Source organism: Gymnoscopelus microlampas (genome assembly GCF_963454915.1).
Source record: "Gymnoscopelus microlampas genome assembly, chromosome: 8".
Classification (NCBI taxonomy): Eukaryota; Metazoa; Chordata; class Actinopteri; order Myctophiformes; family Myctophidae; genus Gymnoscopelus; species Gymnoscopelus microlampas.
In genome coordinates this window covers 12,512,717-12,538,202 of record NC_139945.1, presented here as the reverse complement: position 1 = coordinate 12,538,202, position 25,486 = coordinate 12,512,717, and the positions used below count along the sequence as shown (strand labels likewise).

Below are 25,486 nucleotides of genomic sequence, written 5' to 3'. Positions count from 1 at the left end.
GTCAAGTTAACTCTACTAAGTGACGTCACACGAAGCACTGGAACTGGATGGAGGGGGGTTTTCTACCTTCAAAATAAGAGCTCATACATATATTTTTTATTTATTTCACCACTTTTCAACCTGCCAGTGGTGTAAAGTAACTAAGTACATTTACTCAAGTACTGAACTTAAGTACAATGTTGAGGTATTTTTTACCTTACCGGAGTATTTCCAATTTTCAGTATTTTTACTTCTACATCTCAGGCAAATATACTTTTACTCCACTACAATTATTAGACAGGTTTAGTTACTTGTTACTTTTAGATTTCTATTATTATTTATTACAAAACATACATTAACCACTTCAGCCCTACCCTATTGCGGTCATTTGAAAATAGCAGATCTACAAGCTCACAATGCATCGCAAAGTGACGCATTGTGAGCTTAGATCTTCTATTTTCAAAAGATTCGCATAGATTTTATACATATGAAAACTTGTGAAATGGGACATTCTGCGTAACGAGTACTTTCTACTTTGGGTACTTTTACATTTTGATACCAATACTTTTGTGCTTTTACTGTGACCACTGCAACCTGGCGTCCCTATTTTAGACTGTGTCGTTACAGGCTAGAATAAAAAATAAAAAATAAAATGTAGGTTAACATGAATAGTGTTGCGTTTATCTTTACAACACGTCCCTTTTCACATACAGACAGACTACTACGGTTGTCAACGGGGGTTTTATTTTGAAAACCATGACCGGAAATTCTGTGTTTTTTCTTAGTAGTTGACGTGACACTAACCACTAACCCAAACAATCCACAAGGGGGCGTTTGTTTAGTAGGACTAAACACACACACACAAAAAAGAAAAGCATCTTATGCTTAGTTTCTCCATTAAGATCATTTCAGCTTTCCAGAAAGATACATATAAACACAATAAACACACTAGTATGTGAGTGCTCTGAATGTCAGCTGTCATTATTAGGGCTTGAATATAATGCAAAGAAACAACAATCTCCTCAGTGGTGGAAAAAGTACTCAAATGTTTTACTTAAGTAAAAGTATCAATACTGCAATGTAGAAACTAGAAACACTCTTGTGACAAGTAGAAGTCCGGAATAAAAAATGTACTTGAGTATATACAAAGGTATCGGCAATTAAAAAGAATTAATTCCGCAGAATGTCCCAAGTTTTTAAATGTATAAAACTCCTTTGAAAAAGTAAATGTACCTAGTAGATACTACAGGATTTAGGATCAGAAGGGCCTGATCATCATCATGGTCTGCTGATGGTTTCCATCATCACTGATCAAAGCAGTGTAACTGACCGTTCATTCAATCACTTTCCAACATCCCTTCTATCTGCCGGCTGACACGTTCACACTTATTACATTTTAATATATTTAAACATAATAAGTGATGCTCCACTGAAGTGTGTCATGATTGTTAATGCAGTCAGTGGTTCTTAAAGCCTTTCAATTTCCCAGTTGTGTACGCTGTATACCACTCACCCCCATAACTCTGAGTGTGTACAATCAACTGTACACTCAGGGTTACAGACCTGTTGGTTCATAACCGGTTCCTAAATATCAATAACACACTATTTAGCCTGTAGCACTTGACGACCTTACAGTCTTATGCAAAGGTTAAAATGTAATTTAGATAGCATGTTATGTAGACAGATGCCAGGTCATTTGTTGACCAGGCATCTTATAGTGTGTCCATAGTATCAATGTACAGATTATATATTTTTATTATATTATACTGTTTAGACTGATGACCAGTTCTTGGTTTACTTATGATCCTAGATTACTATTACTAGTATCTCTAGGCATTTGATGTATTACCTCGTCCTTGTGCTTACCTCGCTTACTGTAAATCGCTCTGCATTACGGGCGTCTGCTAAATGCTTAAATTGTAATACCTCTGAACTTGTACGTCTAATTGGCTAAGTGTGTTTCTGCTAAATACCTAAATTGTTCTAAATGGTAAACTATATTGGTTCATTCATATTCTACGTACATTTCAGTTCATATTATACATATACATTATACATAAACATTATCATCCAGACATTCGTCAAAGGTGGTTGGACATAACATAACGTATACAACATAGACAAGAAAACAGCATTTGATCAACACTTTAATTGAATAAATAAACATTAACTGTCTTTATCACCCCCTCACGCTGGATAAATATTAATCCTGGGGATGAGACAAATGTATATCTTATATACATTTATAAAAGGAAAAGACAAAGATTTTAATGATTTTACAAGCTGCTTTGATGAACACAAAACACATTTCAAGACTTCTGTTTGGCAGCGAAAACACTTTGTTTCATCACACTTCACATCCAAAACAACACAAACAACCCACTGACCACTTCCTGAAACAAAATATTATGACACAATCAGAGGTAGGCTGGTTGTTTGACACACTCTCTTATCCAGAGAGACTAGGAAATACAGGGAAATACACATAGTGATCAAAACGTTCTTACATTCATCAACACTGGTTTTATTTCCACGATTGGAAATTCAGTTTTTCTTAGTTGTTGACTTGACATTAACCCGACATTAACGCTCCACAGTAGAGATGTTCAGTAGAACCAAACTAAATAACCTAAAAAAAAATCTATATAAGGGCTGAACGATATAGGAAATAACTGATGTGTATTGCAATATAAAAAAGCAGGATTTACATTAGTTTAATCAGATTTAAACTTCAATAGCTCCATTTGGAAATACTTTCTTATTCTCGCAATGATCAGGGTTATTTTAGATGGGGAAATAAAACAGTAGATAATACAGAGTTAATACTCTGGTGTTTGACTCAGTGTGACACCTGTGTGAAAGAAGGATGTGTACACAACACCAGTTAATATACTGTTTTACTTCCACATTAGTCATGAAAAATGCAAACCTTGCTAGTTTTCATTTTCGATCAAGAAGTGAAAGTGACGACTGGCCCAGTTTGCCTTAGCTACATTGTATCTTTTGCAATGTCAATGCTGCAACGACATACTGTGCATGCCAGAGAGAGAGAGAGAGAGAGAGAGCGAGCCTTGCTCAAGGACATCTCAACAGTGGTATCTCTCTAACCCTGTGTTGTTAGGGAGTGTCGCTGACTCGCCGTTCTAAAATTCAGAGCGCTGTGCTCTGTGAGCACTCAGAGAACACACTGACCACTCTGACTGAAAAGCTTTGTTGTACCAGCATCTGAACATTGGTAGCAACAGCAAGTCATTGTAAAATGTGATGGTTGTGGCTTCTTTGGTACTCTAGAGTATTCAACAGAATACAGAACAGTATCTGGCTACAGCAGAGTCAGTACTGCTGTACAGGGCCGAGAGCGAGACATGGACGCTCACAGTACAGCAGGAAAAGGCCCTAGATGGGACACAAGAATGCTATGAATGGCACTTGATGTCACATCATGGGAGGACCACATCAGAAACGTGGGCCTCTACGGAGGCCTCCTGCAGGTCACGGACCAGGTCAGAAGGATGAGGTTGGCTGGGCACTGTGTCAGGCACCCAGAAATGGTGGAGAGCGAACTGACACTGTGGGAGCCAACCAGAGGCACAGCTAGAAGGGGAAGGAGGAGCACCACCTCCGTAGACACACTGCGACATGACGGCGGAGCCAGCAACACTGCAGAGCTCCAGACACTGATGCTGGATGGGAGGGAGTGGAGGAGTTGGTGTTGTCTAGTCCACACCCTCAAATCACATCAATACGCATCTACCTGTAACACAGGTTAATATCATTTTTATACATGTGATGAATAAACCTTCATTTGGATTTATTTTAAAAGATGAAAATGGCTCAAGTAATGAACACTATTATCAACACTATTATCAAACATATTCAACTTGGTTCCTAAACTAGAAATAGGCAGATGCACAATTAATCACTCCAGTCAATGAATGACAAGTGTGGTTTGTATTTACTTTAAAGTGAGACAGAAGTGTAATCTTGCAGGTATTTTTGATGTGGAGTTTTAAATGGAAATACACTTTGTGAACTTACTGTCCATTATGGTGTTCCTTATCTTGCTCCAGTACCTCACAGTCAAATTGTTCTCCGAAGGCCTCCAGCAGATAGGGAGCGCCCTCAGCGGGAGTCACGGTCCTCCCCAGCTCAGCGCTCAGAGACGTCACTCCTTTGCCCTGGATCCCACAGGGCACAATGTGCTCGAACCAGGTCAGGTCAGTGCTACAGTTCAGAGCTATGCCATGAGACGTGATGTACCGCCCACAATGGATCCCTGTAACACACAACACAATACATGTAATTCAATACATACAATACGATTTGAAACTGGTGTTGACTGGCTGTGTTTGGGGACTGGAAAGGAGGGAGTACACTTTTTGTTGCGCTTTAGGTTTCCCCTAGGCCGGGGCGTTAACAAGCACATAGATATTAAATTAACCTTTGTTTAGACAGTACTTATAGCACATAGATATTAAAGGAATCGTCAGTGCCTATAGCACATAGATATTAAAGGAACCTTCAGTACCTATAGCACATATCTTGTTGTCTCCGACCCAGACTCCGGTGTGTGGGGACGTTGAGGCCTGGATGCCGAGCTTTCTGCAGAGTCGGATGACCGTCCTCTCCAGTTCACACACGTACCAGCGCACGCTCTTCTTAAAACAGGCCAGGTGCAGGATGGGGTAGCACACCAACTGGCCCGGCCCGTGGAAGGTTATGAGACCGCCACGGCTGGTACGCACAAACTCTGCACCGAGTTGTTTGAGCCTCTGTTCCTCTTGGGGAGGGTATGGAGCCTGTCTCAGACCTAGGATAATAAGAAACTTTATTTGTTATAGCACCTTTCATACAAATCATGCAGCTCAAAATGCTTACATTGAATCTGAAATCCATAACTTTTATTATGACCTAACCAGGATTAGAGCCCAGGTCCCCTGCACACACGCTGAAATGTTTACTGTTGAGCTATAACAGATTCATGCAATACCTCTTGTCATCCAGTAGGTGTCCTACCTGACCACAAAATCTAAATGTCTCACTAGAGGAGAAGGGAGACCACCTCCAACCACTGCAGTTGTAGTGATAATACAGATTGTTTAAAATAATGCTTTATTCACTAAAGAAGTTGTGGATTGCAGCTTTAAGAGATAAAAGAAAAACAGGAAACGGATTAAGAGGAAGCAAACAAAAATAAGTGCTTTGCATTAAAAAAAAGATGAAAAAGAAAACTAAATTGGTGTTACAGAAAGCCTAGGTTAGAATAACTAAACGTCAGTTAGAGATTTAAACAAAGCATGCCTTTCTAATCTTTTCAAGTACAGTAAGGTGTTCCACCATTGAAGAAAGCAGCATCTCAGTGTTATTTTGCAGATCTACAAACACACAATCTATAAAGCCTCGTAAAGGAACATTGCCTTTCTGCGGGCTAACATTCGCAGATCTACAAGCTCACAACGCACTACAACGCGACATGCTGTGAGCTTGTAGATTAGCTACTTTTGGCGAAGAGATTTGGTGTAGAGGGAAATAATGGCTAACCTAGTATAGAGCCCTGGGGGACCCCGGTCAACGAAGTACATAGGGTTTAAGTGCTTAACATCCTCTCTAGATATAAGACACAGGGGGACAGTTAAGACTAACCCCTCCCTCCGGAAGGGGCGGGGTTTACCAGGTTAAGACTGGAGTGGTGTGTTCTCTCTTTGTTATTTTTGTGTTGCAGCCTAGCAGTAGAGTTATGAATAAGCTGTAAACTTTCAACAGACTTTTTAGGACGACCTGTAAAAAGTGCATCGCAGTAGTCCAACTTTTAGCATCTTGCTGAGTTAGGAATCCTCTTATATTGGCAATATTTCTGACATGGTCACTGTTTATACAAGATTTATATTGTTGCATTTAATCTACATTGAGTAGACACAAGTAAAGAAAATCTTTGTTTTTTGTTCCTTAACATTGTAGCAGCAATAATAAACAACATAGACATAATAAAGAATAGCAGCAATAGAGAGAATAAGAAAGAAAGAAAAGAACGTACCGTAGTTGTACGTACAGTAGTTGTAGCACAATGAGGTGCTTGAGTGTGCTCTGTGTGTGCAGTGTGTGTGCTGTGTGTGCTGTGTGTGTGTGTGTGTGTGTGTGTGTGTGTGTGTGTGTGTGTGTGTGTGTGTGTGTGTGTGTGTAAGGTTCCTACTTCTAAATGTTATCAACATGTATGTGGCTGCTGCATGCACAGTACTGTACGTGTAGTAGTAGGTACATGTACATTGAGTTAATGTGTTTGTGTGCGGTCTTGATCAGACTCTAAACTAACACTTGACTTGTTTACTTGTAGTTTGATGAGTTTACCTGTGGTGTAAACCGGAGGATGTTCACATAACAGCAACACGTTCTTCCCTCCTCCCTCCAGATGCTGTCTAATGTAGGACTGCTGGACCTGCAGTATACATGTAGGGGTACAAAGGGTCATCGAACTCATCAACCTTAATCGATCAATGACTATCATGACAAATAATCCGTTTGAATAAAATAATACATTTTCAAAAATACAGCAAATAGCCAATCAAAATATTGTGAGCTTGTTTTGTCGATCGGCTATGTTCTGTATTTGTATGTGTAAAGGATGTATGGCGTGGTATACAAATACAATAGGGCTGAAGTGGTTACTCAGACTAATCGATTTTGTAGATAATCAAAATAAATAAAACATTCAACATTCTTCCTCTCGATTCGTTATATATATGTGTATATATATATATATATATATATATATATATATATATATATATATATAATATATATATATATATATATATATATATATATAATATATATATATATATATATATAATATATATATATATATATATATATATATATATATATATATACTTTTCTTTTTTTTTTAAATGTGCTTCTTGATTATTCAGTTTATCAAAAAAGTAATCAATAATCAAGAAAATGATCAATAGTTGCAGGGAGGCAGCCCTACCTGCAGAGCACTGGAGTAGGACTTCAGACCCAGGTTGACCACCTCCACCACCGCCCTGCCCTTCTGCAGCATGCTCACTAGTCACTACTGGTTATAACGACTGCTTTACTACTGTTATAACCACTGCTTTACTACTGGTTATAACCACTGCTTTACTACTGGTTATAAACACTGCTTTACTACTGGTTATAACCACTGCTTTACTACTGGTTACTAGCCTACTGGTTAGACTACCACTGATAACTCTCTCGTCTCCAGACAGAATGTTGTGCTCACGATTTTCAAATGCTTCACCAACACCAGAAATTGTTTTTAAATGAATATGTCTATTAGGTTTAATGTTTTACATACTACATTGTAATAACACACTCGTGTGTCAACACATAAGGTTTAAATGAATGAAACTTAGATTGTTATTCAACTAGACAACTTTTTTTCAGCTCCTCCGTTGAGGTGACTCTACATCCCATGGTCCAGAGGGGCGGATGTAGCGTCATGAGCACAGACTCCAAGCAGAGTGGTCGAGAGTTGTCCTCTGTTTCCGTGACTACTGCCAACTAGCCGATCACAGCGTGGCATAGTCCCTCCGGGTGATGGGATCTTCGTGTACCGTGCCGGGTTTGTTGACATTTTCTTCTTCGATGATTAAAAGAAAGAGTTAAGTTTATTGTTTACTGCCATCCAGTGGTGGAAGAACAGTTACTTCCACAATGTAGAAAATACAAGTAAAAGTCCTGCATTAATTTAACATCTTACTCGAGTAACAATACAAAAGTGTTGGCGTCAAAATATACTTACAGTTAATATAAAAGTATCCATTATGCAAAATTAGCAATTTGAAGTGGTGACTACGTAAAATATATTAAGTGTATTATTATGTTGGTTTGCTTCTTGCAGATGTATTTGTATTTATTTGACCTTTATTTGACCAGGTAGCCGCTTGAAAACAAACTAGCCAAACTATCAGCATTACGTCTCTGTCGGGTGGAAACCCCATACCGGTATGTCCAAACTGTTACTTTTCAGTATTCTAATAAAAAAATAGCAAAAGTAGCAGATCGACAAGCTTCGCGCCACGTTTCGAGCTTGTGGATCTGCTACTTTTGATGCTTTTGTGTGACGCTGTAGTATGATGAAGTAGGGCGTTAATTTACAAAAAAAAACAAAAGTTAGAACATAGAGATAAGAGGTTTCTGCCCGACAGCAACGATTAGTTAGGCTTACTGGTTCTGTTGACCACTGTGTGTACTTGTGTAAACACACTTGTGTACACACACATACTTGTGTATACAGTGTGTTCTTATCAGTTAGACATTCAAAGCAACATGTGACACTTCACAGAATTGAAGTCACAGTATGAGTAATGTTACACCCTGTTTCACTTTATATACCGTGAAATACTTGCATACTTGCTGTGTATGTATGTATGTATGTATGTATAGTATGTATGTGTGTGTGTGTGTGTGTGTGTGTGTGTGTGTGTGTGTGTGTGTGTGTGTGTGTGTGTGTGTGTGTGTGTGTGTGTGTGTGTGTGTGTGTGTGTGTGTGTGTGTGTGTGTGTGTGTGTGTATGTATGCCCTATTAGAAAAGTGCTACTTTGCTGCTCCTATTTCCCACAAGAGATGACCAGTACAACTACAGAATTCTATTGTTGGTTTACGAGGAGCTAACTAGTACAACCACAGTCTTACTGTCGGTCACTGGGAGCTGACCAGTACAACCACAGTCTAACTGTCGGTCACTGGGAGCTGACCAGTACAACCACAGTCTTCTACTGTCAGTCACTGGGAGCTGACAAGTACAACCACAGTCTAACTGTCGGCCACTGGGAGCTGACCAGTACAACCACAGTCTTACTGTCGGTCACTGGGAGCTGACCAGTACAACCACAGTCTTCTACTGTCGGTCACTGGGAGTTGATCAGTACAACCACAGTCTTCTACTGTCAGTCACTGGGAGCAGGTGGGTGTTTTGTCATTGAGCGGACAGAGATCAAATTATGATCCATGAACCGTAAAAGAACAGTGGATAATTAGATAACGCCCCCCCTCCAGGCCTCTCTGTGGGTCTTCTGTCTCTTTTAACTTTGATTTGAATCACAAGCTCTGTCTTTAACTCTCATGACTTCTTTATTGAGTTAAAGTGTTGCTGCGTTTTAGTCACTACTCCATGAGACTGTGTTCCACAAAGAGCTGACTGACTTCCAACAGCTATACAGTAGAACTCATAATGAAATATCAAACCTTTGTCTGGATGCTGTTGGCTGGCTTGACCATCACCTGTAAGTTAATTCAATGAACTTGTCAGTTCCCCTTTTCTTCTTTGTCTTGTTTTTTTGTCTTTCTAGATTATAGCAGTTCATAACAGTAACTTGGTTGCAGGTGTCTGTTTTCACGATGAGACTGAGTGTGAATTCCACATTTCATTTTAGTTTTGCTGTTAGTTCGGAGAGAGTTTGTGTGACTTTAACTGTATTCTGCTGCTTGTGTTTTCATGTTGTCCTCTTTTTTTATAACCACTTTCACCCTGGCGTCCCAATATTTGACAATTTTCACTATTTGTACAGTTTTTCTATTGTTTCTTTTTTACATATTTACTTATCATCTCACAATGATAAAAAATATATACTTTTTTTTTTTACATTTTCAAAATCTTTAAAAAAGCTTGTAGATCTGATATTTCTATATAATAGCAAGTAGTTATAAGTATACAACAGGGCTGTTGGTTAAGTGGTTAAGACATATTTAACTAATTTCAGTGTATATACCCTATATACATGAAATACATTTTAAACACATTTCCTCATTTTAGATATAGTTGACCTCTCAAAATATATGTTTCCAAAACAGCACCAATTAGTTCATGTGTCTGTATGTCTTCAAATCAATCAAATCTGTGTGTGTGTGTGTGTGTGTGTGTGTGTGTGTGTGTGTGTGTGTGTGTGTGTGTGTGCGTGCGTGTTCCTCTGTGTGTGCAGGTGATGTGGGAATGGCGGCTGTCCTCACACCGTTTCCATGGGGATGTATCAGTCACAACGGTGTGTGTCGAGATGTGTGCCTCCCTCTTGAGCTGACGTTCGGACCCTTTGGCTGCCTCAAATCATATATGTACGTTTGTATCATTTATAGATATATTCTCAACCTTTTCTTATTTCAAGGACAACATGTCTGACGTCACAAAGTCAGTGGTGCTCTGCAACCTGGATTAAGAAATCCAATGTTTACTCTGAGAAGGGTTTTGCTTTGCACATGGCAAATTTTCAGACAACAAGACAATCAAAATGCAAGCAAGCTACCCAATGTATGGAAAAGATCAAAGTGCCTGTGAACTGTATTGAAAATGCCACTGAAGTGAAATCTGAACTGACCAATTTCATTCAGTGCTTAAATGAAGTTATAAGCTGCATGATGCCTTTATGAGCTTTCCTCTGCCTGAAGATGAGTGTGTGAAACAAGGACAATGTCAATAAGTGTGCCACTGCCATTAACATGGCAGGCACACTTAATAAACAACATGTATTTGTATGATGAAATGTTACATCAGAAATAATATTTTCAAATCCAGTTGATTTTCCCAGTTAATATTCTACCGGTATGTCTTTTCTCTTCTGCAGGTGCTGTGTCCCTCACATTCTGTGAGACTGTGTCGTCAAGTTGATCCATCTCTTCCTCTCTTATCTGTCTGTCTGTCTGTCTGTCTGTCTGTCTGTCTGTCTACACACACTGTTGGTCTGAAGATAAACTGATACACAATAAACAACTGTTACAACTGATGTGTTGTTCTGTGTTGATAGATAGATACGTAGACAGACAGACTACAGACAGACAGTGTATACTTTGTTGTACGACGGTGTCGCACAAAAATAGCCGATCTACGAGCACACCACATGACCCACCGTGATGTGTTGTGAGCTTGAAGATCTGCAGTTTTTGTCTAGTAGACTGATATAAGGTTCTAGTAATGTGTCATATATATATATATATATATATATATATATATATATATATATATATATATATATATATATATATATATATATATATATATATATATATATATATATATATATATATATATATATATATACACACACACACACACACACACATATACCTACATGTGTATAACACAAAAGATTTCAAGGTGTTCTTTATTGTCATGTCTTTGTGTACAGAACAGGTACATAAGAGTAAACATTATTATGTAGCATATATTTATTATCTTCAGTTCTCGGACACCGGAGCAGCATTAGTAATATCAATAAAAGACAGACAATAATAATAATCGGAGGGGAAAAAGCTGATAGGGTTAAAGTGGTTAAAACTGATATCGATTCTATTTTAACTAATTTAGCTGAGGGGAGCCCATGGAACCTTCTCCTCAAGGACACCTGTGGGTCCTCAGACCCCACTTTGAGAACCACTGCTCTAAATGTACTGCATTTATATAGAGACCTCATATCTTATATGTCTATATGAATACACATTCACATTATATACTCATGAATCTATACTTACTATATATTAATTACAAATTAATGTATACTCAACTCAGGCACCTATATATTTATACTTACTGATATAACAACAATCTGGGAACCCATTCGGTTAAAAAAGATCAGAATATGTCTTGAGAGATTAATATAACAATAACCTATAGTTATATACCACTCATTATTACTACTCACTTATACATTTATGTAGTTATAAACTCATATAGTTCTACTCGATTTTATATGCAGCCAAAACTGACTGAAACTGGATTTATTTCTCATTTGAGGGTTTAATACAGAGCTATTATAAAGGTTTAAAAACAAACTAGAAAAAGTGCTCCTCGGGGCACAGGGTAATTCGGGCACAGGTCACCACCAGGTCAGGTAGGTTGGTGGGCCAGCAATGTTTGGAATTCACCAATCAGGATGGAATATGAAAAATCGGACGGATCCATCTTGATCACTTGATGAGATAATACATTTGTGTGATGGTTGGACAAAATCTTTAGGAGTCGATTTTTGCAAGTTTTGCAAAAATCGACCACATGGTGGTGGCACTATAATAGGGCAATGTTAAAATGGTGTCATTTGTTCCTCAACATAGTGCAAATGTGTGTACAAAGTTTCACCGCAATCGGACGCTGCATTCATGATTTGCAGCAATTTGTTCAAAACAGGCCACTCCTGCAAACTTTAGATGTCAATCTCTTAGCCAATCAGGATGGAATATGAAAAACCAAAAAGATCCGTGTTGATCACATGACTATAGAGATCATGTGTACCGATTTGCGTGACATTTGGATACATTAGATTAGCTGCTCACACTCACAGACGGACAGACAGGGTGCAAAACATAGTCTCTCGGCCATGCCTTCGTCCGTCGTCGTCGGCCTGGCGGAGACAACAAACATCATCATGTTATTGACCCATAAAGCATTTCGTAGCAGTAGTGTGCATTAGCACCGCCCAGTCCAGAGGTGAGCTTCTTAACCGAGCGCAACTCATCACTTTCTATCCAAACAATGGAACCGACCGAGGTGTGCTGGGTTTTTCCACCAGGCCTCCCGACACCCCGCAGCGGGGCGGGAGCGGCCATGGGAGCCGCTGCATTGACCGGGCGGGGCTTGATGTTTTCAAATATCACAGAGTAGAGAGAAAAGATGGCGACGGCGGCGGGTTCATCATCTGACTGGTAAACAGACTAGAGAACCGAGAAGCACAACAACAACAACAACAACACGCCATGTCCGCACCAGAGCCACTCAGACCCGGGTCCACCCCGCCGGAGGAGGCCCGGAGGAGGAGAACCACCAGGGCCGAGGACCGGAGCGCGGGGTCCGGGTCCGGGCCGGTCTGCGACCGCTGCTCCTCCTCCTGTCCGCGGTGTCTCCAGCGGGCCGTCGGCCCCGGCGGGGCCCCGCCGGACAGCGCCGGGCCCCGGTGTGGTTGTTGTTGCTGCTGTCCCCTGTCCCTGTCCCGGCTGCGGGGCTCGGCGTCGGGCTGGGCCCCCCTGGCCCCGGGTCCGGGACCACCGGGTCCGGCCGGCGGGGACACCGAGCGGCGGAGGAGAAGTTACCCCGAGAGGAGGGAGCTAGACACCGGCAGAGGTTTGCTTTGATTTCCGTTGTTGTGCGCTTTGCGGATGTTTGCGTGTTTGCATGATGTTATCATTATAATTATGTAATAATGATTATTATAAGATTATTTTTTACCAAGACAGAGATTAATGAAATGTTGTATTAATATAGATATTAATGTATCTATGTGCTTATTTGTATTATTACAAACTGACTTCAAGTCTTGCAGGCCTGTTTATTCTGGATTGATTGATGAGCCAATAAGTTACAAAACCTGCTTTCAAATAGTTATGATGACATGTTTATAAAAGTTACAATACTGTGTGTGTGTGTGTGTGTGTGTGTGTGTGTGTGTGTGTGTGTGTGTGTGTGTGTGTGCGCTCGCGCGCGCGTTGAAGTGGTATCCTGATTGGGGGGGGGGGTCCATAACAAACTGTGTGACAGTCTGTCTGTCTTCAGAGAAATGTCCAACATTGACTTTGTGCCACTAGGTAGCGCTCTGGCATCACAATATTGTCACTTGTTGACATCACACATGACTACTGTTTTCTTGTTTAAACCTGACATGTTCAGACATGTTCTCTCTCTCTCTGTGTGTGTGTGTGTGTGTGTGTGTGTGTGTGTGTGTGTGTGTGTGTGTGTGTGTGTGTGTGTGTGTGTGTGTGTGTGTGTGTGTGTGTGTGTGTGTGTGTGTGTGGGGTCACCATCACTGAGGAAACCTTAATCTTTTGCACTTTATTTTTGCTGCATAGTTTATTTATGTATGTACTTGTAACTAAGTGTATGTCTTAAAGTACTTGAAGTTGCAATAGGAGATGTTGAGATGAATGGATCCAGCTGTCTTGATGACAGCTGACTTAAATGTGTCATATAAACTCAGGTTTAGTTATAATTGTGTGTGGTTGGTGCTCTCTCATTTGAAACTATCTTGTAGTTATGTTGTAGCTATCCACCTCTATGTCAGACAGTGTTTATCCCTGTAAGACAGACAGACAGACAGAGACAGTGTTTGTCTCTGTAGGACAGGCAGACAGACAGACAGACAGACAGTATCTGAGAGCATAGTATTTATCTGGATAGATGGATAGATGGCTGTGTAACATTGTCTGGTGTTCTGTTCAGACATGTTCCTGTGGCCATCTCAGATCTCCAAGCCCACTGAGCTTCAGTGTGAACAACACAAGGTGAGAAGCACTCCATCTTAACATGCATGAAGGTTCTGCATCCCACATCCCATCTGCAACAAACCACTTAATACAGGACATACAACATCCTTAATGAGACATTCAACTGTGTGTGTGTGTGTGTGTGTGTGTGTGTGTGTGTGTGTGTGTGTGTGTGTGTGTGTGTGTGTGTGTGTGTGTGTGTGTGTGTGTGTGTGTGTGTGTGTGTTGCAGAGTGGTGGTGTGTTGTCGGATTCTGAAAACGAAGAGCCCGTGGGGAAGAAGACGAGGATGGTTTCTGCCTTCATCAGAAGAAACGGCAAATCCACCAAAGAGTATGTCTCCTACTCCTCTCCTTTGTTGTCCTGTGTTATCCTTTTAGCATGACCTTTGACTGTACTACAGGGACTGTGAATAATAAACTTGTTTCAATCATTCAATCCAAACTCATCTTACTCTCCTCAGTTGTAGTATTACATATAGTTTCGAGGCAATTTTCCATTGATGTACAAGTGCTTATGGCACTTGCCGTAGCATCGACAACCTTGCTGGCTTATGAAAAGGTTATGCAAATTGTAATTTAGATAGCATGTTATGTAGACTGACGCCAGGTCTGCTAAATGCCTACATTGTGAACTGTAATGGATAATAGAGTCGTCTTTATCTTTATGTGTGACCTTTTGGATTGTGGTGTGTTTGTTTTCCTCCTCAGTGCGTCCCAGAGGACAGTCCAGAGGAGTCAGAGCTGTACAGACTCGGTGGAAGGCAAAGGGAAAGTGCGTCTGGTCTCTCATCCGTCCAGCCTGGATAAGGTAAGAAGTTACACATGTTCCATCCTGCTTCTTTTTAAAGCCTTATAACCTATTACGGCCAATTCTACAAATGCCTTCTAAAACAGTTTTCTGAGAAACGTATGTTGCTATATATCGTTGCTGTCGGGCAGAAACCTCCACATTTTAACTTTTGTGTTTTTTCGTAAATTAATGTCCTACTTGATCATACTTCAGCGTCACACGAAAGTATCAAAAATAGCAGATCTACAAGCTCAAAATGTGGTGCGCGCTTTGAGCTTGCCGATTTTTTTTTTGCCATTTTTGCTATTTTTGAATTTGAATCCTGAAAAGTAACAGTTTTGGACACCCGAATATATAGCTAGAACCTAAAATGACACAGATGCTTTCCCGGCTTTAATGGGTTAATATGTCAGTAATGTTGTTAGCTTTTCAATGTAAGCGGTCCTGGGACACACTCTCTCTGTCTCTCTCTGTCTTTATCTCTCATTCTCTCTCTCGCTCTCTGTCCATGTGTGTGTGTCTCTGTATGCCTCTCTTTCTCTGTGTCATCGCAGTGTCATGTTTTATTGACATGAAATACAACACTACTCATCATCACACAAGCAAAGTAGTGTGTGTGGGTGTGAGTCAGTCACAGCGACTGTGTGTGTGTGTGTGTGTGTGTGTGTGTGTGTGAGAGGGGTCATCATCACTTGAGGATTGAAGTGTATATCTTGTATGTCTTTTAAGTTGCAGTAAGAGATGAGTAGATGTTGAGATGAATGGATCCAGCTGTCTTTATGACAGATGACAGCTGACTTTGAATGTGTCATAAACTAAGGTTTTTAGTTATATTTTTGTGTGGTACTACTCATCACTCAAGCAAAGTAGTAAACCACAAAGTAAATCCGGTAAACAACAATGAATCTACAGTAATGTAACTCATAAGTGTGTGTGTGTGTGTGTGCCTGTAGGTGTGCGTCAGTCACAGTGACACGGCCGGCATCCTGCTGTCGTCTGAGAACAGCCTGGCTCGCCGTTCTCTCTCCGCGCCCGTCGCCGCCGACAGAAGACCCGTCGGCTGGCGCGCACTGATGACATCACCATCCTCGTCGTGCCCCGCCGCGTCCTCCCAGCAGCCCCGGGGTTCGACCGCCACCGTGCAGCCTCAGCAGCAGCGCGAGCGCTCGGCCAGTCCGGAGAGCAGCAGCGACAGCATCTCGGAGGAGCTGAACCACTTCAAGCCCATCGTGTCGTCTCCGTGCACGCCCCCCAAGCGCCTGCCCGACGGCCGCCTGCTGCAGCCCGCCATCGTCAAGTCCACGCCCCGGAACCTGACCCGCGGCCTCCAGAGTGCCAACACGGCCACCAGTTATGAGGTAACGTACTGTAGCACCGATTCCAGTTCTTAGTCGCCACGACTAATTTCAGTCAACTCTTGACTTTCTCCAAAAGGATGATTTATACTACAAGCTAGGCCTGGGCAATTAACTTTAATTCTAAATTAATTAAAATTATTTATTTTGTGGTGCGAAGATACTTCCCACCCAAAAGTGGGCTGGCGCCAGGAGGTAGCTATCCAGCCGCCATGTTACGAAGCTGCAACTGCTCCATGACTGCTGCCCAATTCTGCCTTACAAGTTATACGAGAAATAAACAATGATTATTTTATGAAGTACTTGAGTAAAAGAACATAATATCTTGTTTTAAATATATTTTTTACTTCGGTGTGCTCTAGCTCTAGTAAAAGTTAAATTCACCCATGAAATCACTTTCATTTAATTTAAAATTGTTAAATTAGGACACATTAGATATACTTATGAAAAGTGTCTGGTGTTAAAACGTAGTTAAGTATCAAGAATCTAAAGGAAAAACCTATGCCCTGCATTTTTCACATTGCGTTTTATAGCGCCACCGGCTTTTGTAAAACACTTTTTTGTTTGTATTACTCCTTCAGATTTTGTCCGAAAATCACACAAATTGGTACATAGTATCTCCATAGTCATGTGATCAAGACGGATCTTCATATTCCATCCTGATTAGTAACATTAGCAACACCCAACATTGTTTTGAACAAAATGCCCCAAATCATGAACCCAATGTGCGATTTCCGTGAAATGTTGCATATATATTCCTACTATAGGCAGAAGAAATGTTTTCACGTTGGCCTGTTATAGCACCACCAGCAGGTCGTTTTTTGCAAAACACATTTTTGGAACAAAATGCCTTAATGAAAGGCCTAGGAAGAAATGCCACCCTTTTCACATTGGCCTATTACCAGGAGGCCACAATAACCTACCTGACCTGGCGGAGACCTGTGCTCCGAGGAGCACTTTTTCTAGTGGTTTGAGTGCAGTTCATCCATTACTTGCCAACTCCCTCCATGTGTAGCTACTTACTTCTGAGTTTTGATTGTTTTTGGTCCATCACACCAAAGAAAGAATTCTCCATCTCATCCATTAGTTTTTACACCGTCATATGTTTCACCTGACCTTATCACTCAATGTCATGATGCACTTTTTCCCAACTAATGGTTCATGAAACACTTCATAAGAGCCTGTTTGGGCAACTTTGATGATGGAGGGGGGCACTATATTTCCACACTCACTCCAGAGGGCCACATTGCATATACTGTCGGGCAGACACCTCTTATCTCCGTATTTTAACTTTTTTCGTAAATTAATGCCGTACCATTTACCATTCCAATTCACACAAAAGTAGCCGATCTACAAGCTCAAAACGTGTCTATTTTTGAATTGGAATCCTGCATTTCTTTTTGCCATTTTTGAATTGGAATCCAATGTATTTGTATTTAAGTTCATACAAATGCATTTGAAATTAAATAAAAATGATACTTTTCAGTATCATTTGTTTTTTTATTTCAAATGCATTTGTATGAACTTAAATACAAATACATTGGGCATAAAACAAGACGATTTTAAAACTAGTCATTAAGCTACTAATATAGACTGAAGTAATTAAAGCGGGTCATGATTGCATGTTTGGAATTGTAACAGCTGAAATCAATAATATATCAGTATTCCCATATTAACCTGCGTGCCGCATTAAGTGAAGGTGGGGGCGCATGTGGCCCCCGGGCCGCCAGCTGCCCATGTATGAGCCAGGTACTCAAATGCAAACAAAAACCAAAAACCTTTCATTCATACAAACATAAAAACACGTCAGAACTATAGCAATTCTGGCACTCAATTGTACTACCTATGAGTATGTAAAAGAACAGAAACTAATAAACAAAAAATATTTCTATATTATGTTATGTCCCAGTGCCAGAGTTTTTTTCACAGAAAACAAAAAGTGCTTAGGAAGCGAGATACAGCCTTTTTCATTTCTAAGTTAAACAAGGAGTGGATGGAGCTGCAAATCTTCAGATGATGATATCTTGGGTTCTGGACATGTTTTAAAAAAAATAAAAAAAAAGTTTACTATTTTTTCAAAAACACGTCAAACACGTCATTGGCACGTTGAGCAATAGCGGTAAAAACACGTGAAACACGTGTTTTTGAGTGTTTTTGAGTTTGAGTTAATAGCCCGCGGACCCCCATTTCAAAAGATATGCCAGGGACCCCCATAAGAGAAGTTTTTGTACGGCTCTAGCAGTGATTCTCAACCATTTTAATTTCAAGGACTCCCAGTTTGACATGCATTAGGGCTACAGACCCCCCATTTAATGGCATTTCTATCACTTGAACCGCAATTTATATTGTAAAATCTATGTCAATTTAACTCTGAGAGTGTACAAATGGAACCAAATGGACCCGTTAGGGTCCATTTGGTTCCATTTGTACACTCTCAGAGTTACAGACCCATAAGGGTCCATTTGGTGCCTAATCTATCATTTAGCTGGGGACCCCCTGGAACTCCCTCAAGGACCCCTGGGGGTCCCCGGACCCCACTTTGAGAACCAATGACCTATAGCACATGCTGTAACAATGGCCATAATGTATTGTTGCACCAAACACTGGACAGCAGGCAACATGTTGATGTGAGCACCTTAATTAAACATAAACAAGTTTTGATTAACGGATATGAAAAGCATAAAACATTTTCATCCTGTACAACCAACCATCCAATATATATTTTCGGAATATGGAATGGAGTGTTCCTGTTGAAATGTGTTACAGGGCCACAAGTGGGCCTCCAGTTGAATATCACTGACTTAAGCCCTGTATTATACTTCGTTGTTCAATGGTGGCGTGGGGGAAAAGGCTATCTTTTTCCCCTTTTTTTAATAATCATTCATTAATTGTAATAGAAATAATCGTGACTTCAAATATGATTTCACCAGCCCTAATACAAGCTCTACAAGCAGCGTTGTGACACAGCGTGCACCCAACTATAAATCAGGCAAAATCCTTTATCAACACGTTAAAGGTAGGGTAAGTGATATTTTTGTGTTGAAACAAAAAATATTTTGTTAAAAGGTTAAAGCACTATATTATGATAGTAATCATTGCTATAGAGTGTTTGTTCAGTAACAGTAGTCTCCCCGTCTCTCCAGCTCTTTAATAAACAGAAAATACATTTTCTGGTAGGTCTCAAAATCTCAGCCAATCAGGAGAAAGTACCCATTTTTAAGCTTAATTTTTATAGAGTTCCAGTTCCAATTTTGCCTGCTCATTTCTTAGTGTCATCACTTCCAATTTCACTTGTTTAATCTATATCCTGATTGAGTTCTATATCCTGATTGGATAAAATTGGAAATGAAACTGAAACGAAAATGCATTTTCTGTTTTATAAAGAGCTGGAGAGACAAGGAGACTCCTTTTACTGAACAAACACTCTATAGCAATGAGTACTATCAGAATATAGAGCTATTTAACACTTATTTTAACCAAAGAAAATCACTTACCCTACCTTTAAGGAATCAATAAGTAAAACCACCGAATGTTAAATTCATTGTTTAATTTAAAATATAAATTGAGTAAATTCTTATCAGCAATTAAATATATTGTCAGTTGTTTAATAATTGAGATCCCTTGAAAAGTTCACATGGCCTAACAAAACTTTTCAGCTGTGATATTTTTCTGTTTTGTTTTTGCTTTAATCCCTGGTAGGTTGGACCAGCCCTGCTGCAAAAGTGGCGACAGATCGAGTTGGACCGCAACCGCAACCGAGGCCCGGCTTTCGTGGTGGCCTCCAAGGCCACCCTGACCAGCCCCGTCGCTGCGGAGGACGGAGGCGCGGAGCAGGGCGGCTGCGGGACCGCGGATAAGGTCAAAGGGCACATCAGACGCGACGCCGTGAAGGCGTCAGGAGACAGAGACACCATTTTCACCCTCCACAGGAGGGCGCTCTTCCAGCAGGCGGAGGAGACGGACACAGCCAGCCGGCAGAAACAGCCGGTACGGGTTTTTGTACCGGCGCGGCGCCTCAGCGGCAGTCTGGACCCCCACCAGGCGGGGGCAGCACCCAGCGCCCGTACAGAAACTCCACTCTGTAAAAAACAGACATTTTCGCCGCCGAGCGACAGGAACTCCCGCTCGGTCCGGTCCGGTAAAACCGAACCGCTGAAAGACCCACACAGGAAGGTACCGCCGTCGGACGGCGGCGGTCGTTCCTCCAGGAGAGGCCGGAAGAGGAGCCACAAGAGCAGACACCTGGAGGAGGGAGCACCGCCGGGGTCGGAGGTCAGGCGAGGGAGTCAGGAGATCGTGGAGGAGGAGGAGGAGGAGGAGCAGCACTGTGACGAAGAGGAGCGCTGCCTCCGGGACGGAGCGCTGGCCCTGAGGCTCCAGAGACACTTTGACCTGGAGAGGGACGTCGGCCCCGTCCCTGACAAGTATTTCCTGAGGTCGTGGGCGTCCAATCAGAACCGGAGGAGGTCGAGACGAATTGCCAAACAACATTCATGAGGAGAGAGACGGTTGGTCGAAAAGTGTTAAAAGGAGCATTCCGCCAAATATACAGTTTTACATTTATTTTGCAATTATAGACAACCCAGTGAAAACTTAACCTGCTTCACTATGCTGGCAAATGTAGGTTTATAATCATTAAAGGCGGTGGTAGTGATATGTTTTTGTTAAAACAAAAGTTTTTTTGTTAAAAAGTTAAAGCTCTATATTCCAATAGTAGTCATTGCTAGAGTGTTTGTTTTGTAGCAGGGGTATCCCTGTCTCTCCAGTTCTTTAACCCATTAAAACCGGGAAAGTATCTGTGTCATTTTAGATTTTAGCTATATATAGCACATCGGTTCTCAAAGTGGGGTTCTTGGGTTGGTTCCAGGGGGTCCCAAGCAAAAGTAGTTGATTTAGCATCACTATCATTTTAACCTCTTTAGCCATTTTATGATTTGGCTACTAAAACAAAAATAGCAGATATACAAGCTCATAGCATGTCACTTTGTGCCGCACTATGAGCTTGTAGATCTGCAATTTTTGTTTTAATCTTGAATGTTTTAGCAAATCTTTGAATACATTTATACATTTATTATATTTTAAACTAAAACCTTTGCTTCTGGGGGTCCCTGGAACAAAATATTTTTGAGATGGGGGTCGGCGGCCAAATGCATATAATTTTGGGTGGTCCATGACATGAAAATGTTTGAAAACCACTGATGTTATAGCACCATACGTTTTTCAGAAAACTTTACTAAAGAGCTGGAGAGACATGGGGGACCCATGTTACTGACACTTCAGAATATAGAGCTATTTAACTTTCAATTTAACAAAAACTTTCACTTACACTCCTTTTTACACCTTTTTAGTTTCTATAGTTAGAGTGACTTCAAATCAAACCAAAAATGGACAACAGACTATCCTACTTGTCTTCTATTACAACAAATACTGCTTTAGATCATGAACATATAACAAACTACAGACTGATGTTAGTTAATCAATTCCACTGAAGGCTTGGAGGAGGAAGAAGAAGAAGAATGATGGATCATGTTTCATTTTATTTGTAGGGGCTCTAATTAATAATAATGAATAAGCACAGATGCTGATGAGAGTGACTCTGTCTTTTGTACATTATTGTCATTTTAACCACTTAAACCCTCTAGACTTAGTAAACTGGACTTTAGTTGTCTTTGTACTTGGACCGATTTTTTTCTCTCTACACCAAATCTCTTTGCCAAAAAAAATAGCAGATGTGTGGCTAATGTTGCCCCAGAATATGGATGCTGGGGTTCAATTGGTTAATGACATCCAACCTCACATCCCTATTTCTGGGTGTGTAATTATAGGTGAAAATGTTCAAACATGTTCTGAACCGGCGAAAATAGCTGATCTGTTAGATCAACTGTCATGCGGCTACTTTGGCCGTGACACACGAAAAAAGTATAAAACAGGGCTCAAGTGGTTAATTTATTAAATAATGACTCTTATATTTTAAAGACTTGTTAAGTGTGACATGATCACTTTAAATTCCTTTAATTTCCCCTAAAAATAAGTATAGATTTCACATTCATCACATTCAAAACACAAATTAAAATATATTTGAAAATATATTTTTGGACACTGGAGGTACATTTGAACATTGAATATCTAAATATATTTTAGATATAGTTTATGGCCACTTAATAATAAAAGTTTTCTTACATAATTAGGTTTTGGCCAATTTTGCATTCTGAAACATATTGGGATTTTTTTGTATGCAGTTGGAGGGGGGGGAGTATGGATGAAAAACATGTTTGAGTGGTCAAAATCTATCTAAAATATATTGTGAACATATATTTCATCGTCAACAGTATATTTTCTCATATATTTTTGGTCAACTTTTGTATATTTATATTAAAACATGTTAAATATATATATGATGTATTTTTTTAAAGGTATGGGATCGTACTGTTCGACTCACAGGATATGATGTATGTGTCTACAGGAAGTGATGTTATTGTGTCGTTGTCCTTTATTGCAGTGTTTCCCAAACACAAGTTTTTCGTTTCCTACCTTTAGTTTTTAATTGTTATTTCAAAGGATTTTCATAAATCAAAAACTAATTCAAACATTTTTCAAAATAAATAAATACAAATCAAAGAAATTCCATGAATTAGGAAAAAAACACAAAAACCTTTGAAGAAGTAGTGAAACTAGGTCCTGGGACTCAACACATTTCTCATTTGAGTCTCGAGCTAAAAGGTTTGGGACCCACTGCTTTATAGAATTACAGGAATGATGTCATTTTGTAGGCCAACCTGGACTTCCCTAATCCCTAACCCTAAGGTTACGGTTACACACAGACTTTGTTGGCTTTGCGCGCACGATGCGCCAGGCTGAATCCAGTACAGTAAAAAAAAATCAGCTGGAAGTAGGGCTTGAAATTTTATGTGATGATTAATTATCGCTCAAATAATTGCGGTTAACGATTTAATTGCGTTTCTGTCATTGAACATTGGAACATTATGAATAGGGATGTTCGATATTATCGGCCTCCCGATATTATCGGCCGATATTAGCATAAAAATCGATATCGGAAAATATCGGTATCGGTTTTTGATTTTTTTTTTTTTTTTTAATAATTTACAGTAGTTCTTACTGTATGGTGTGTGTGATATGAAATTTGAGTTTACCCTAATCACAATAATCCCCGCATATATCGGTATCGGTTGATATCGGTATCGGTAATTAAGAGTTTGACAATATCGGTATATCGGTTATCGGTAAAAAAGCCAATATCGGACAACCCTAATTATGAATGAAAATTACAATTATGTTTGGCTTTTAGGCATCGTAAATAGGTGCACAGGGCAGATATGACAAATAGCTTACATCATTTAATAACTACTATAAAAAGTGGGAATAGGCAAATAGATGATTATGCAAAGATAATTAGGATTATCTCAAATAATTGCGATTCTGTAATTGTGACAGGCCTAACCGTTGCTGCTTTTTTCCCCATCTGTCCAATGGGACGAGTTGAGAGGCCTTTCTGTCCCGAAACACAGAAGAACAGAGATGCAATGGCAATAATTGAACGTGGTGGAAAGTTGTAACTTTAGAAATGTGCAGTTACCCTGTATACACTTATACTGTATCATATGTTGGTTTGTTTAATGTTGCACATGAAGCTAATCAACTGGGGACCCCCCAAACCGACCCGACCCCCAGTTTTGGAACCACTGCTCTAGACCGGTGGTTCTCAAAGTGGGGTCCGGTCGGGGACCCCCAGGGGTCCTTTAGGGTGTTCTGGGGTGATTGATAGTCAGAAATGTAAACAGCACGTGGTACAGTCAGACATTAAGGCAAAAAGGATAAGTCCTGGGGACTTGTTTCCATTGTGTTCCTACAGTATGTATTCAATTCATCAACATAGCAGAAAAAATACATGTCATCAACAAATACAAAACACTATTACGTACAAAGGAGAAAAAGGAAAAACGTCAGCATTGAATGACACCTCCTTTCGTTGGGAATTTACATTTACCTCCCCTTGTGAACTCCTGAAACATGCAAAGCTATTCCGTCAATGTCAACAGGACATGAGACCACCAGGGACACGGACCAGTCCATTAGTCTGGAGTGTTGACATTTGGATTCAGCCCATGTATTCATCTCCAAGTTGCCAACTCTGTAGGAAGATGCTTTAAAGGGATATTTCACTTTCAACATTTTAACGTCTACTCAGACTTTTATGAGCACCCCAGACGCTTTTGCTTGATTCAGTATTTAGATATTTGATATTCCTTTTATCTGACGCTATTCCTATACAAACCCATTGTAACTTCAAATCCATTTTAACCATGGTGGATTCATCGAAAACACCGTCCTTGATTCTGGTGACTGATTTTGGCCTTCTAATACGCTGTCTTTTTTCAATACTTTTTTCATTTATTGTCTCCGAAAGGCATGGCCGAGACTATGTTTTGCACCCTGTCCGTTCGTCCGTGGACAGCTAATCTCCGGCACTGTTGGATTGATTGCAGCGAAACTGTGCACACACTCCCTGGATGCTAATTCAGAACCTCTGCCCCAAATTATTCACATGGGCCTGTTATAGCGCCACCAGGAGGCTGCTTTTTGCTAAACACATTTTTTGACAGTAATCCTACAACAGTGTTTGTGCCAAGTTTTTGTGTGGATTGGGCCCCGACCCTGGCCCCTGGTATGACTATTCTGATTGCAGACCCCTGAACTCTCTTCTGTATGTTCTTTTATTCAACCTAATACTAATACAAGCAGAGCAGTGGAATGGGGCAGGGTTGTAGGAGGGAAGACACCATGTGGGAAGACACCATGTGTTGAATAAAATTCAAGAGTTAAACAATATCAGTAAGGATGTTTATTTATCCACAATCGATGTGGAGGCCCCGTAAATGCCCAGAGATCGATGACAATACCCCACAGATTTAATCTTGGACTGGACTTAAAATAACTATCTTCATTCTGTTAAGTCAATCTGAAGGATGTGTGATGGCCTGTATTTATTATTTTACTTTAACACATTTTGTTATTTTTTGTAATTTTTGCTTTGACTAATCTGTTGGATTTGTGTTAATATGTAGGCTACAAAATATACAGCTCCAACAGTACCACACTTGTTGTAACTGAGGACCCCCT

General features: G+C 40.3%; 2 protein-coding genes across 2 annotated transcripts; one reads left to right on the top strand and one right to left on the bottom strand.

Moving 5' to 3' along the window:
* Window positions 1-2,194: 2,194 nt before the first annotated feature.
* Window positions 2,195-7,397, bottom strand: lipt2 (lipoyl(octanoyl) transferase 2). The gene is made up of 5 exons (XM_084064280.1): window positions 6,968-7,397; window positions 6,325-6,412; window positions 4,508-4,789; window positions 4,018-4,255; window positions 2,195-3,733 (listed from the first exon to the last, which is right to left on the bottom strand). The coding sequence occupies exons 1-5, from the start codon at window positions 7,037-7,039 to the stop codon at window positions 3,730-3,732; spliced, it is 684 nt and encodes a 227-aa protein (XP_083920406.1). The 5' UTR covers window positions 7,040-7,397; the 3' UTR covers window positions 2,195-3,729.
* Window positions 7,398-12,387: 4,990 nt separating this feature from the next.
* Window positions 12,388-22,611, top strand: rnf169 (ring finger protein 169). The gene is made up of 6 exons (XM_084064093.1): window positions 12,388-13,066; window positions 14,159-14,220; window positions 14,434-14,534; window positions 14,912-15,011; window positions 15,947-16,351; window positions 20,048-22,611. Exons 1-6 carry the CDS (start codon window positions 12,703-12,705, stop codon window positions 20,843-20,845), a joined length of 1,830 nt encoding a protein of 609 aa, XP_083920219.1. The 5' UTR covers window positions 12,388-12,702; the 3' UTR covers window positions 20,846-22,611.
* Window positions 22,612-25,486: the final 2,875 nt, after the last annotated feature.

What these genes read in the sequence shown, in the direction of transcription:
- lipt2 (XM_084064280.1), bottom strand. Translation starts at nt 7,039, where the DNA reads ATGCTGCAGAAGGGCAGGGCGGTGGTGGAGGTGGTCAACCTGGGTCTG. An exon ending in CCTACTCCAGTGCTCTGCAG is followed by an intron (nt 6,413 to 6,967) that starts GTAGGGCTGCCT and finishes TGTATACTGCAG; the next exon opens with GTCCAGCAGTCCTACATTAG. An exon ending in TCCTCCGGTTTACACCACAG is followed by an intron (nt 4,790 to 6,324) that starts GTAAACTCATCA and finishes TTATTATCCTAG; the next exon opens with GTCTGAGACAGGCTCCATAC.
- rnf169 (XM_084064093.1), top strand. Translation starts at nt 12,703, where the DNA reads ATGTCCGCACCAGAGCCACTCAGACCCGGGTCCACCCCGCCGGAGGAG. An exon ending in TTCAGTGTGAACAACACAAG is followed by an intron (nt 14,221 to 14,433) that starts GTGAGAAGCACT and finishes TGTGTGTTGCAG; the next exon opens with AGTGGTGGTGTGTTGTCGGA. An exon ending in AACGGCAAATCCACCAAAGA is followed by an intron (nt 14,535 to 14,911) that starts GTATGTCTCCTA and finishes TTTCCTCCTCAG; the next exon opens with TGCGTCCCAGAGGACAGTCC.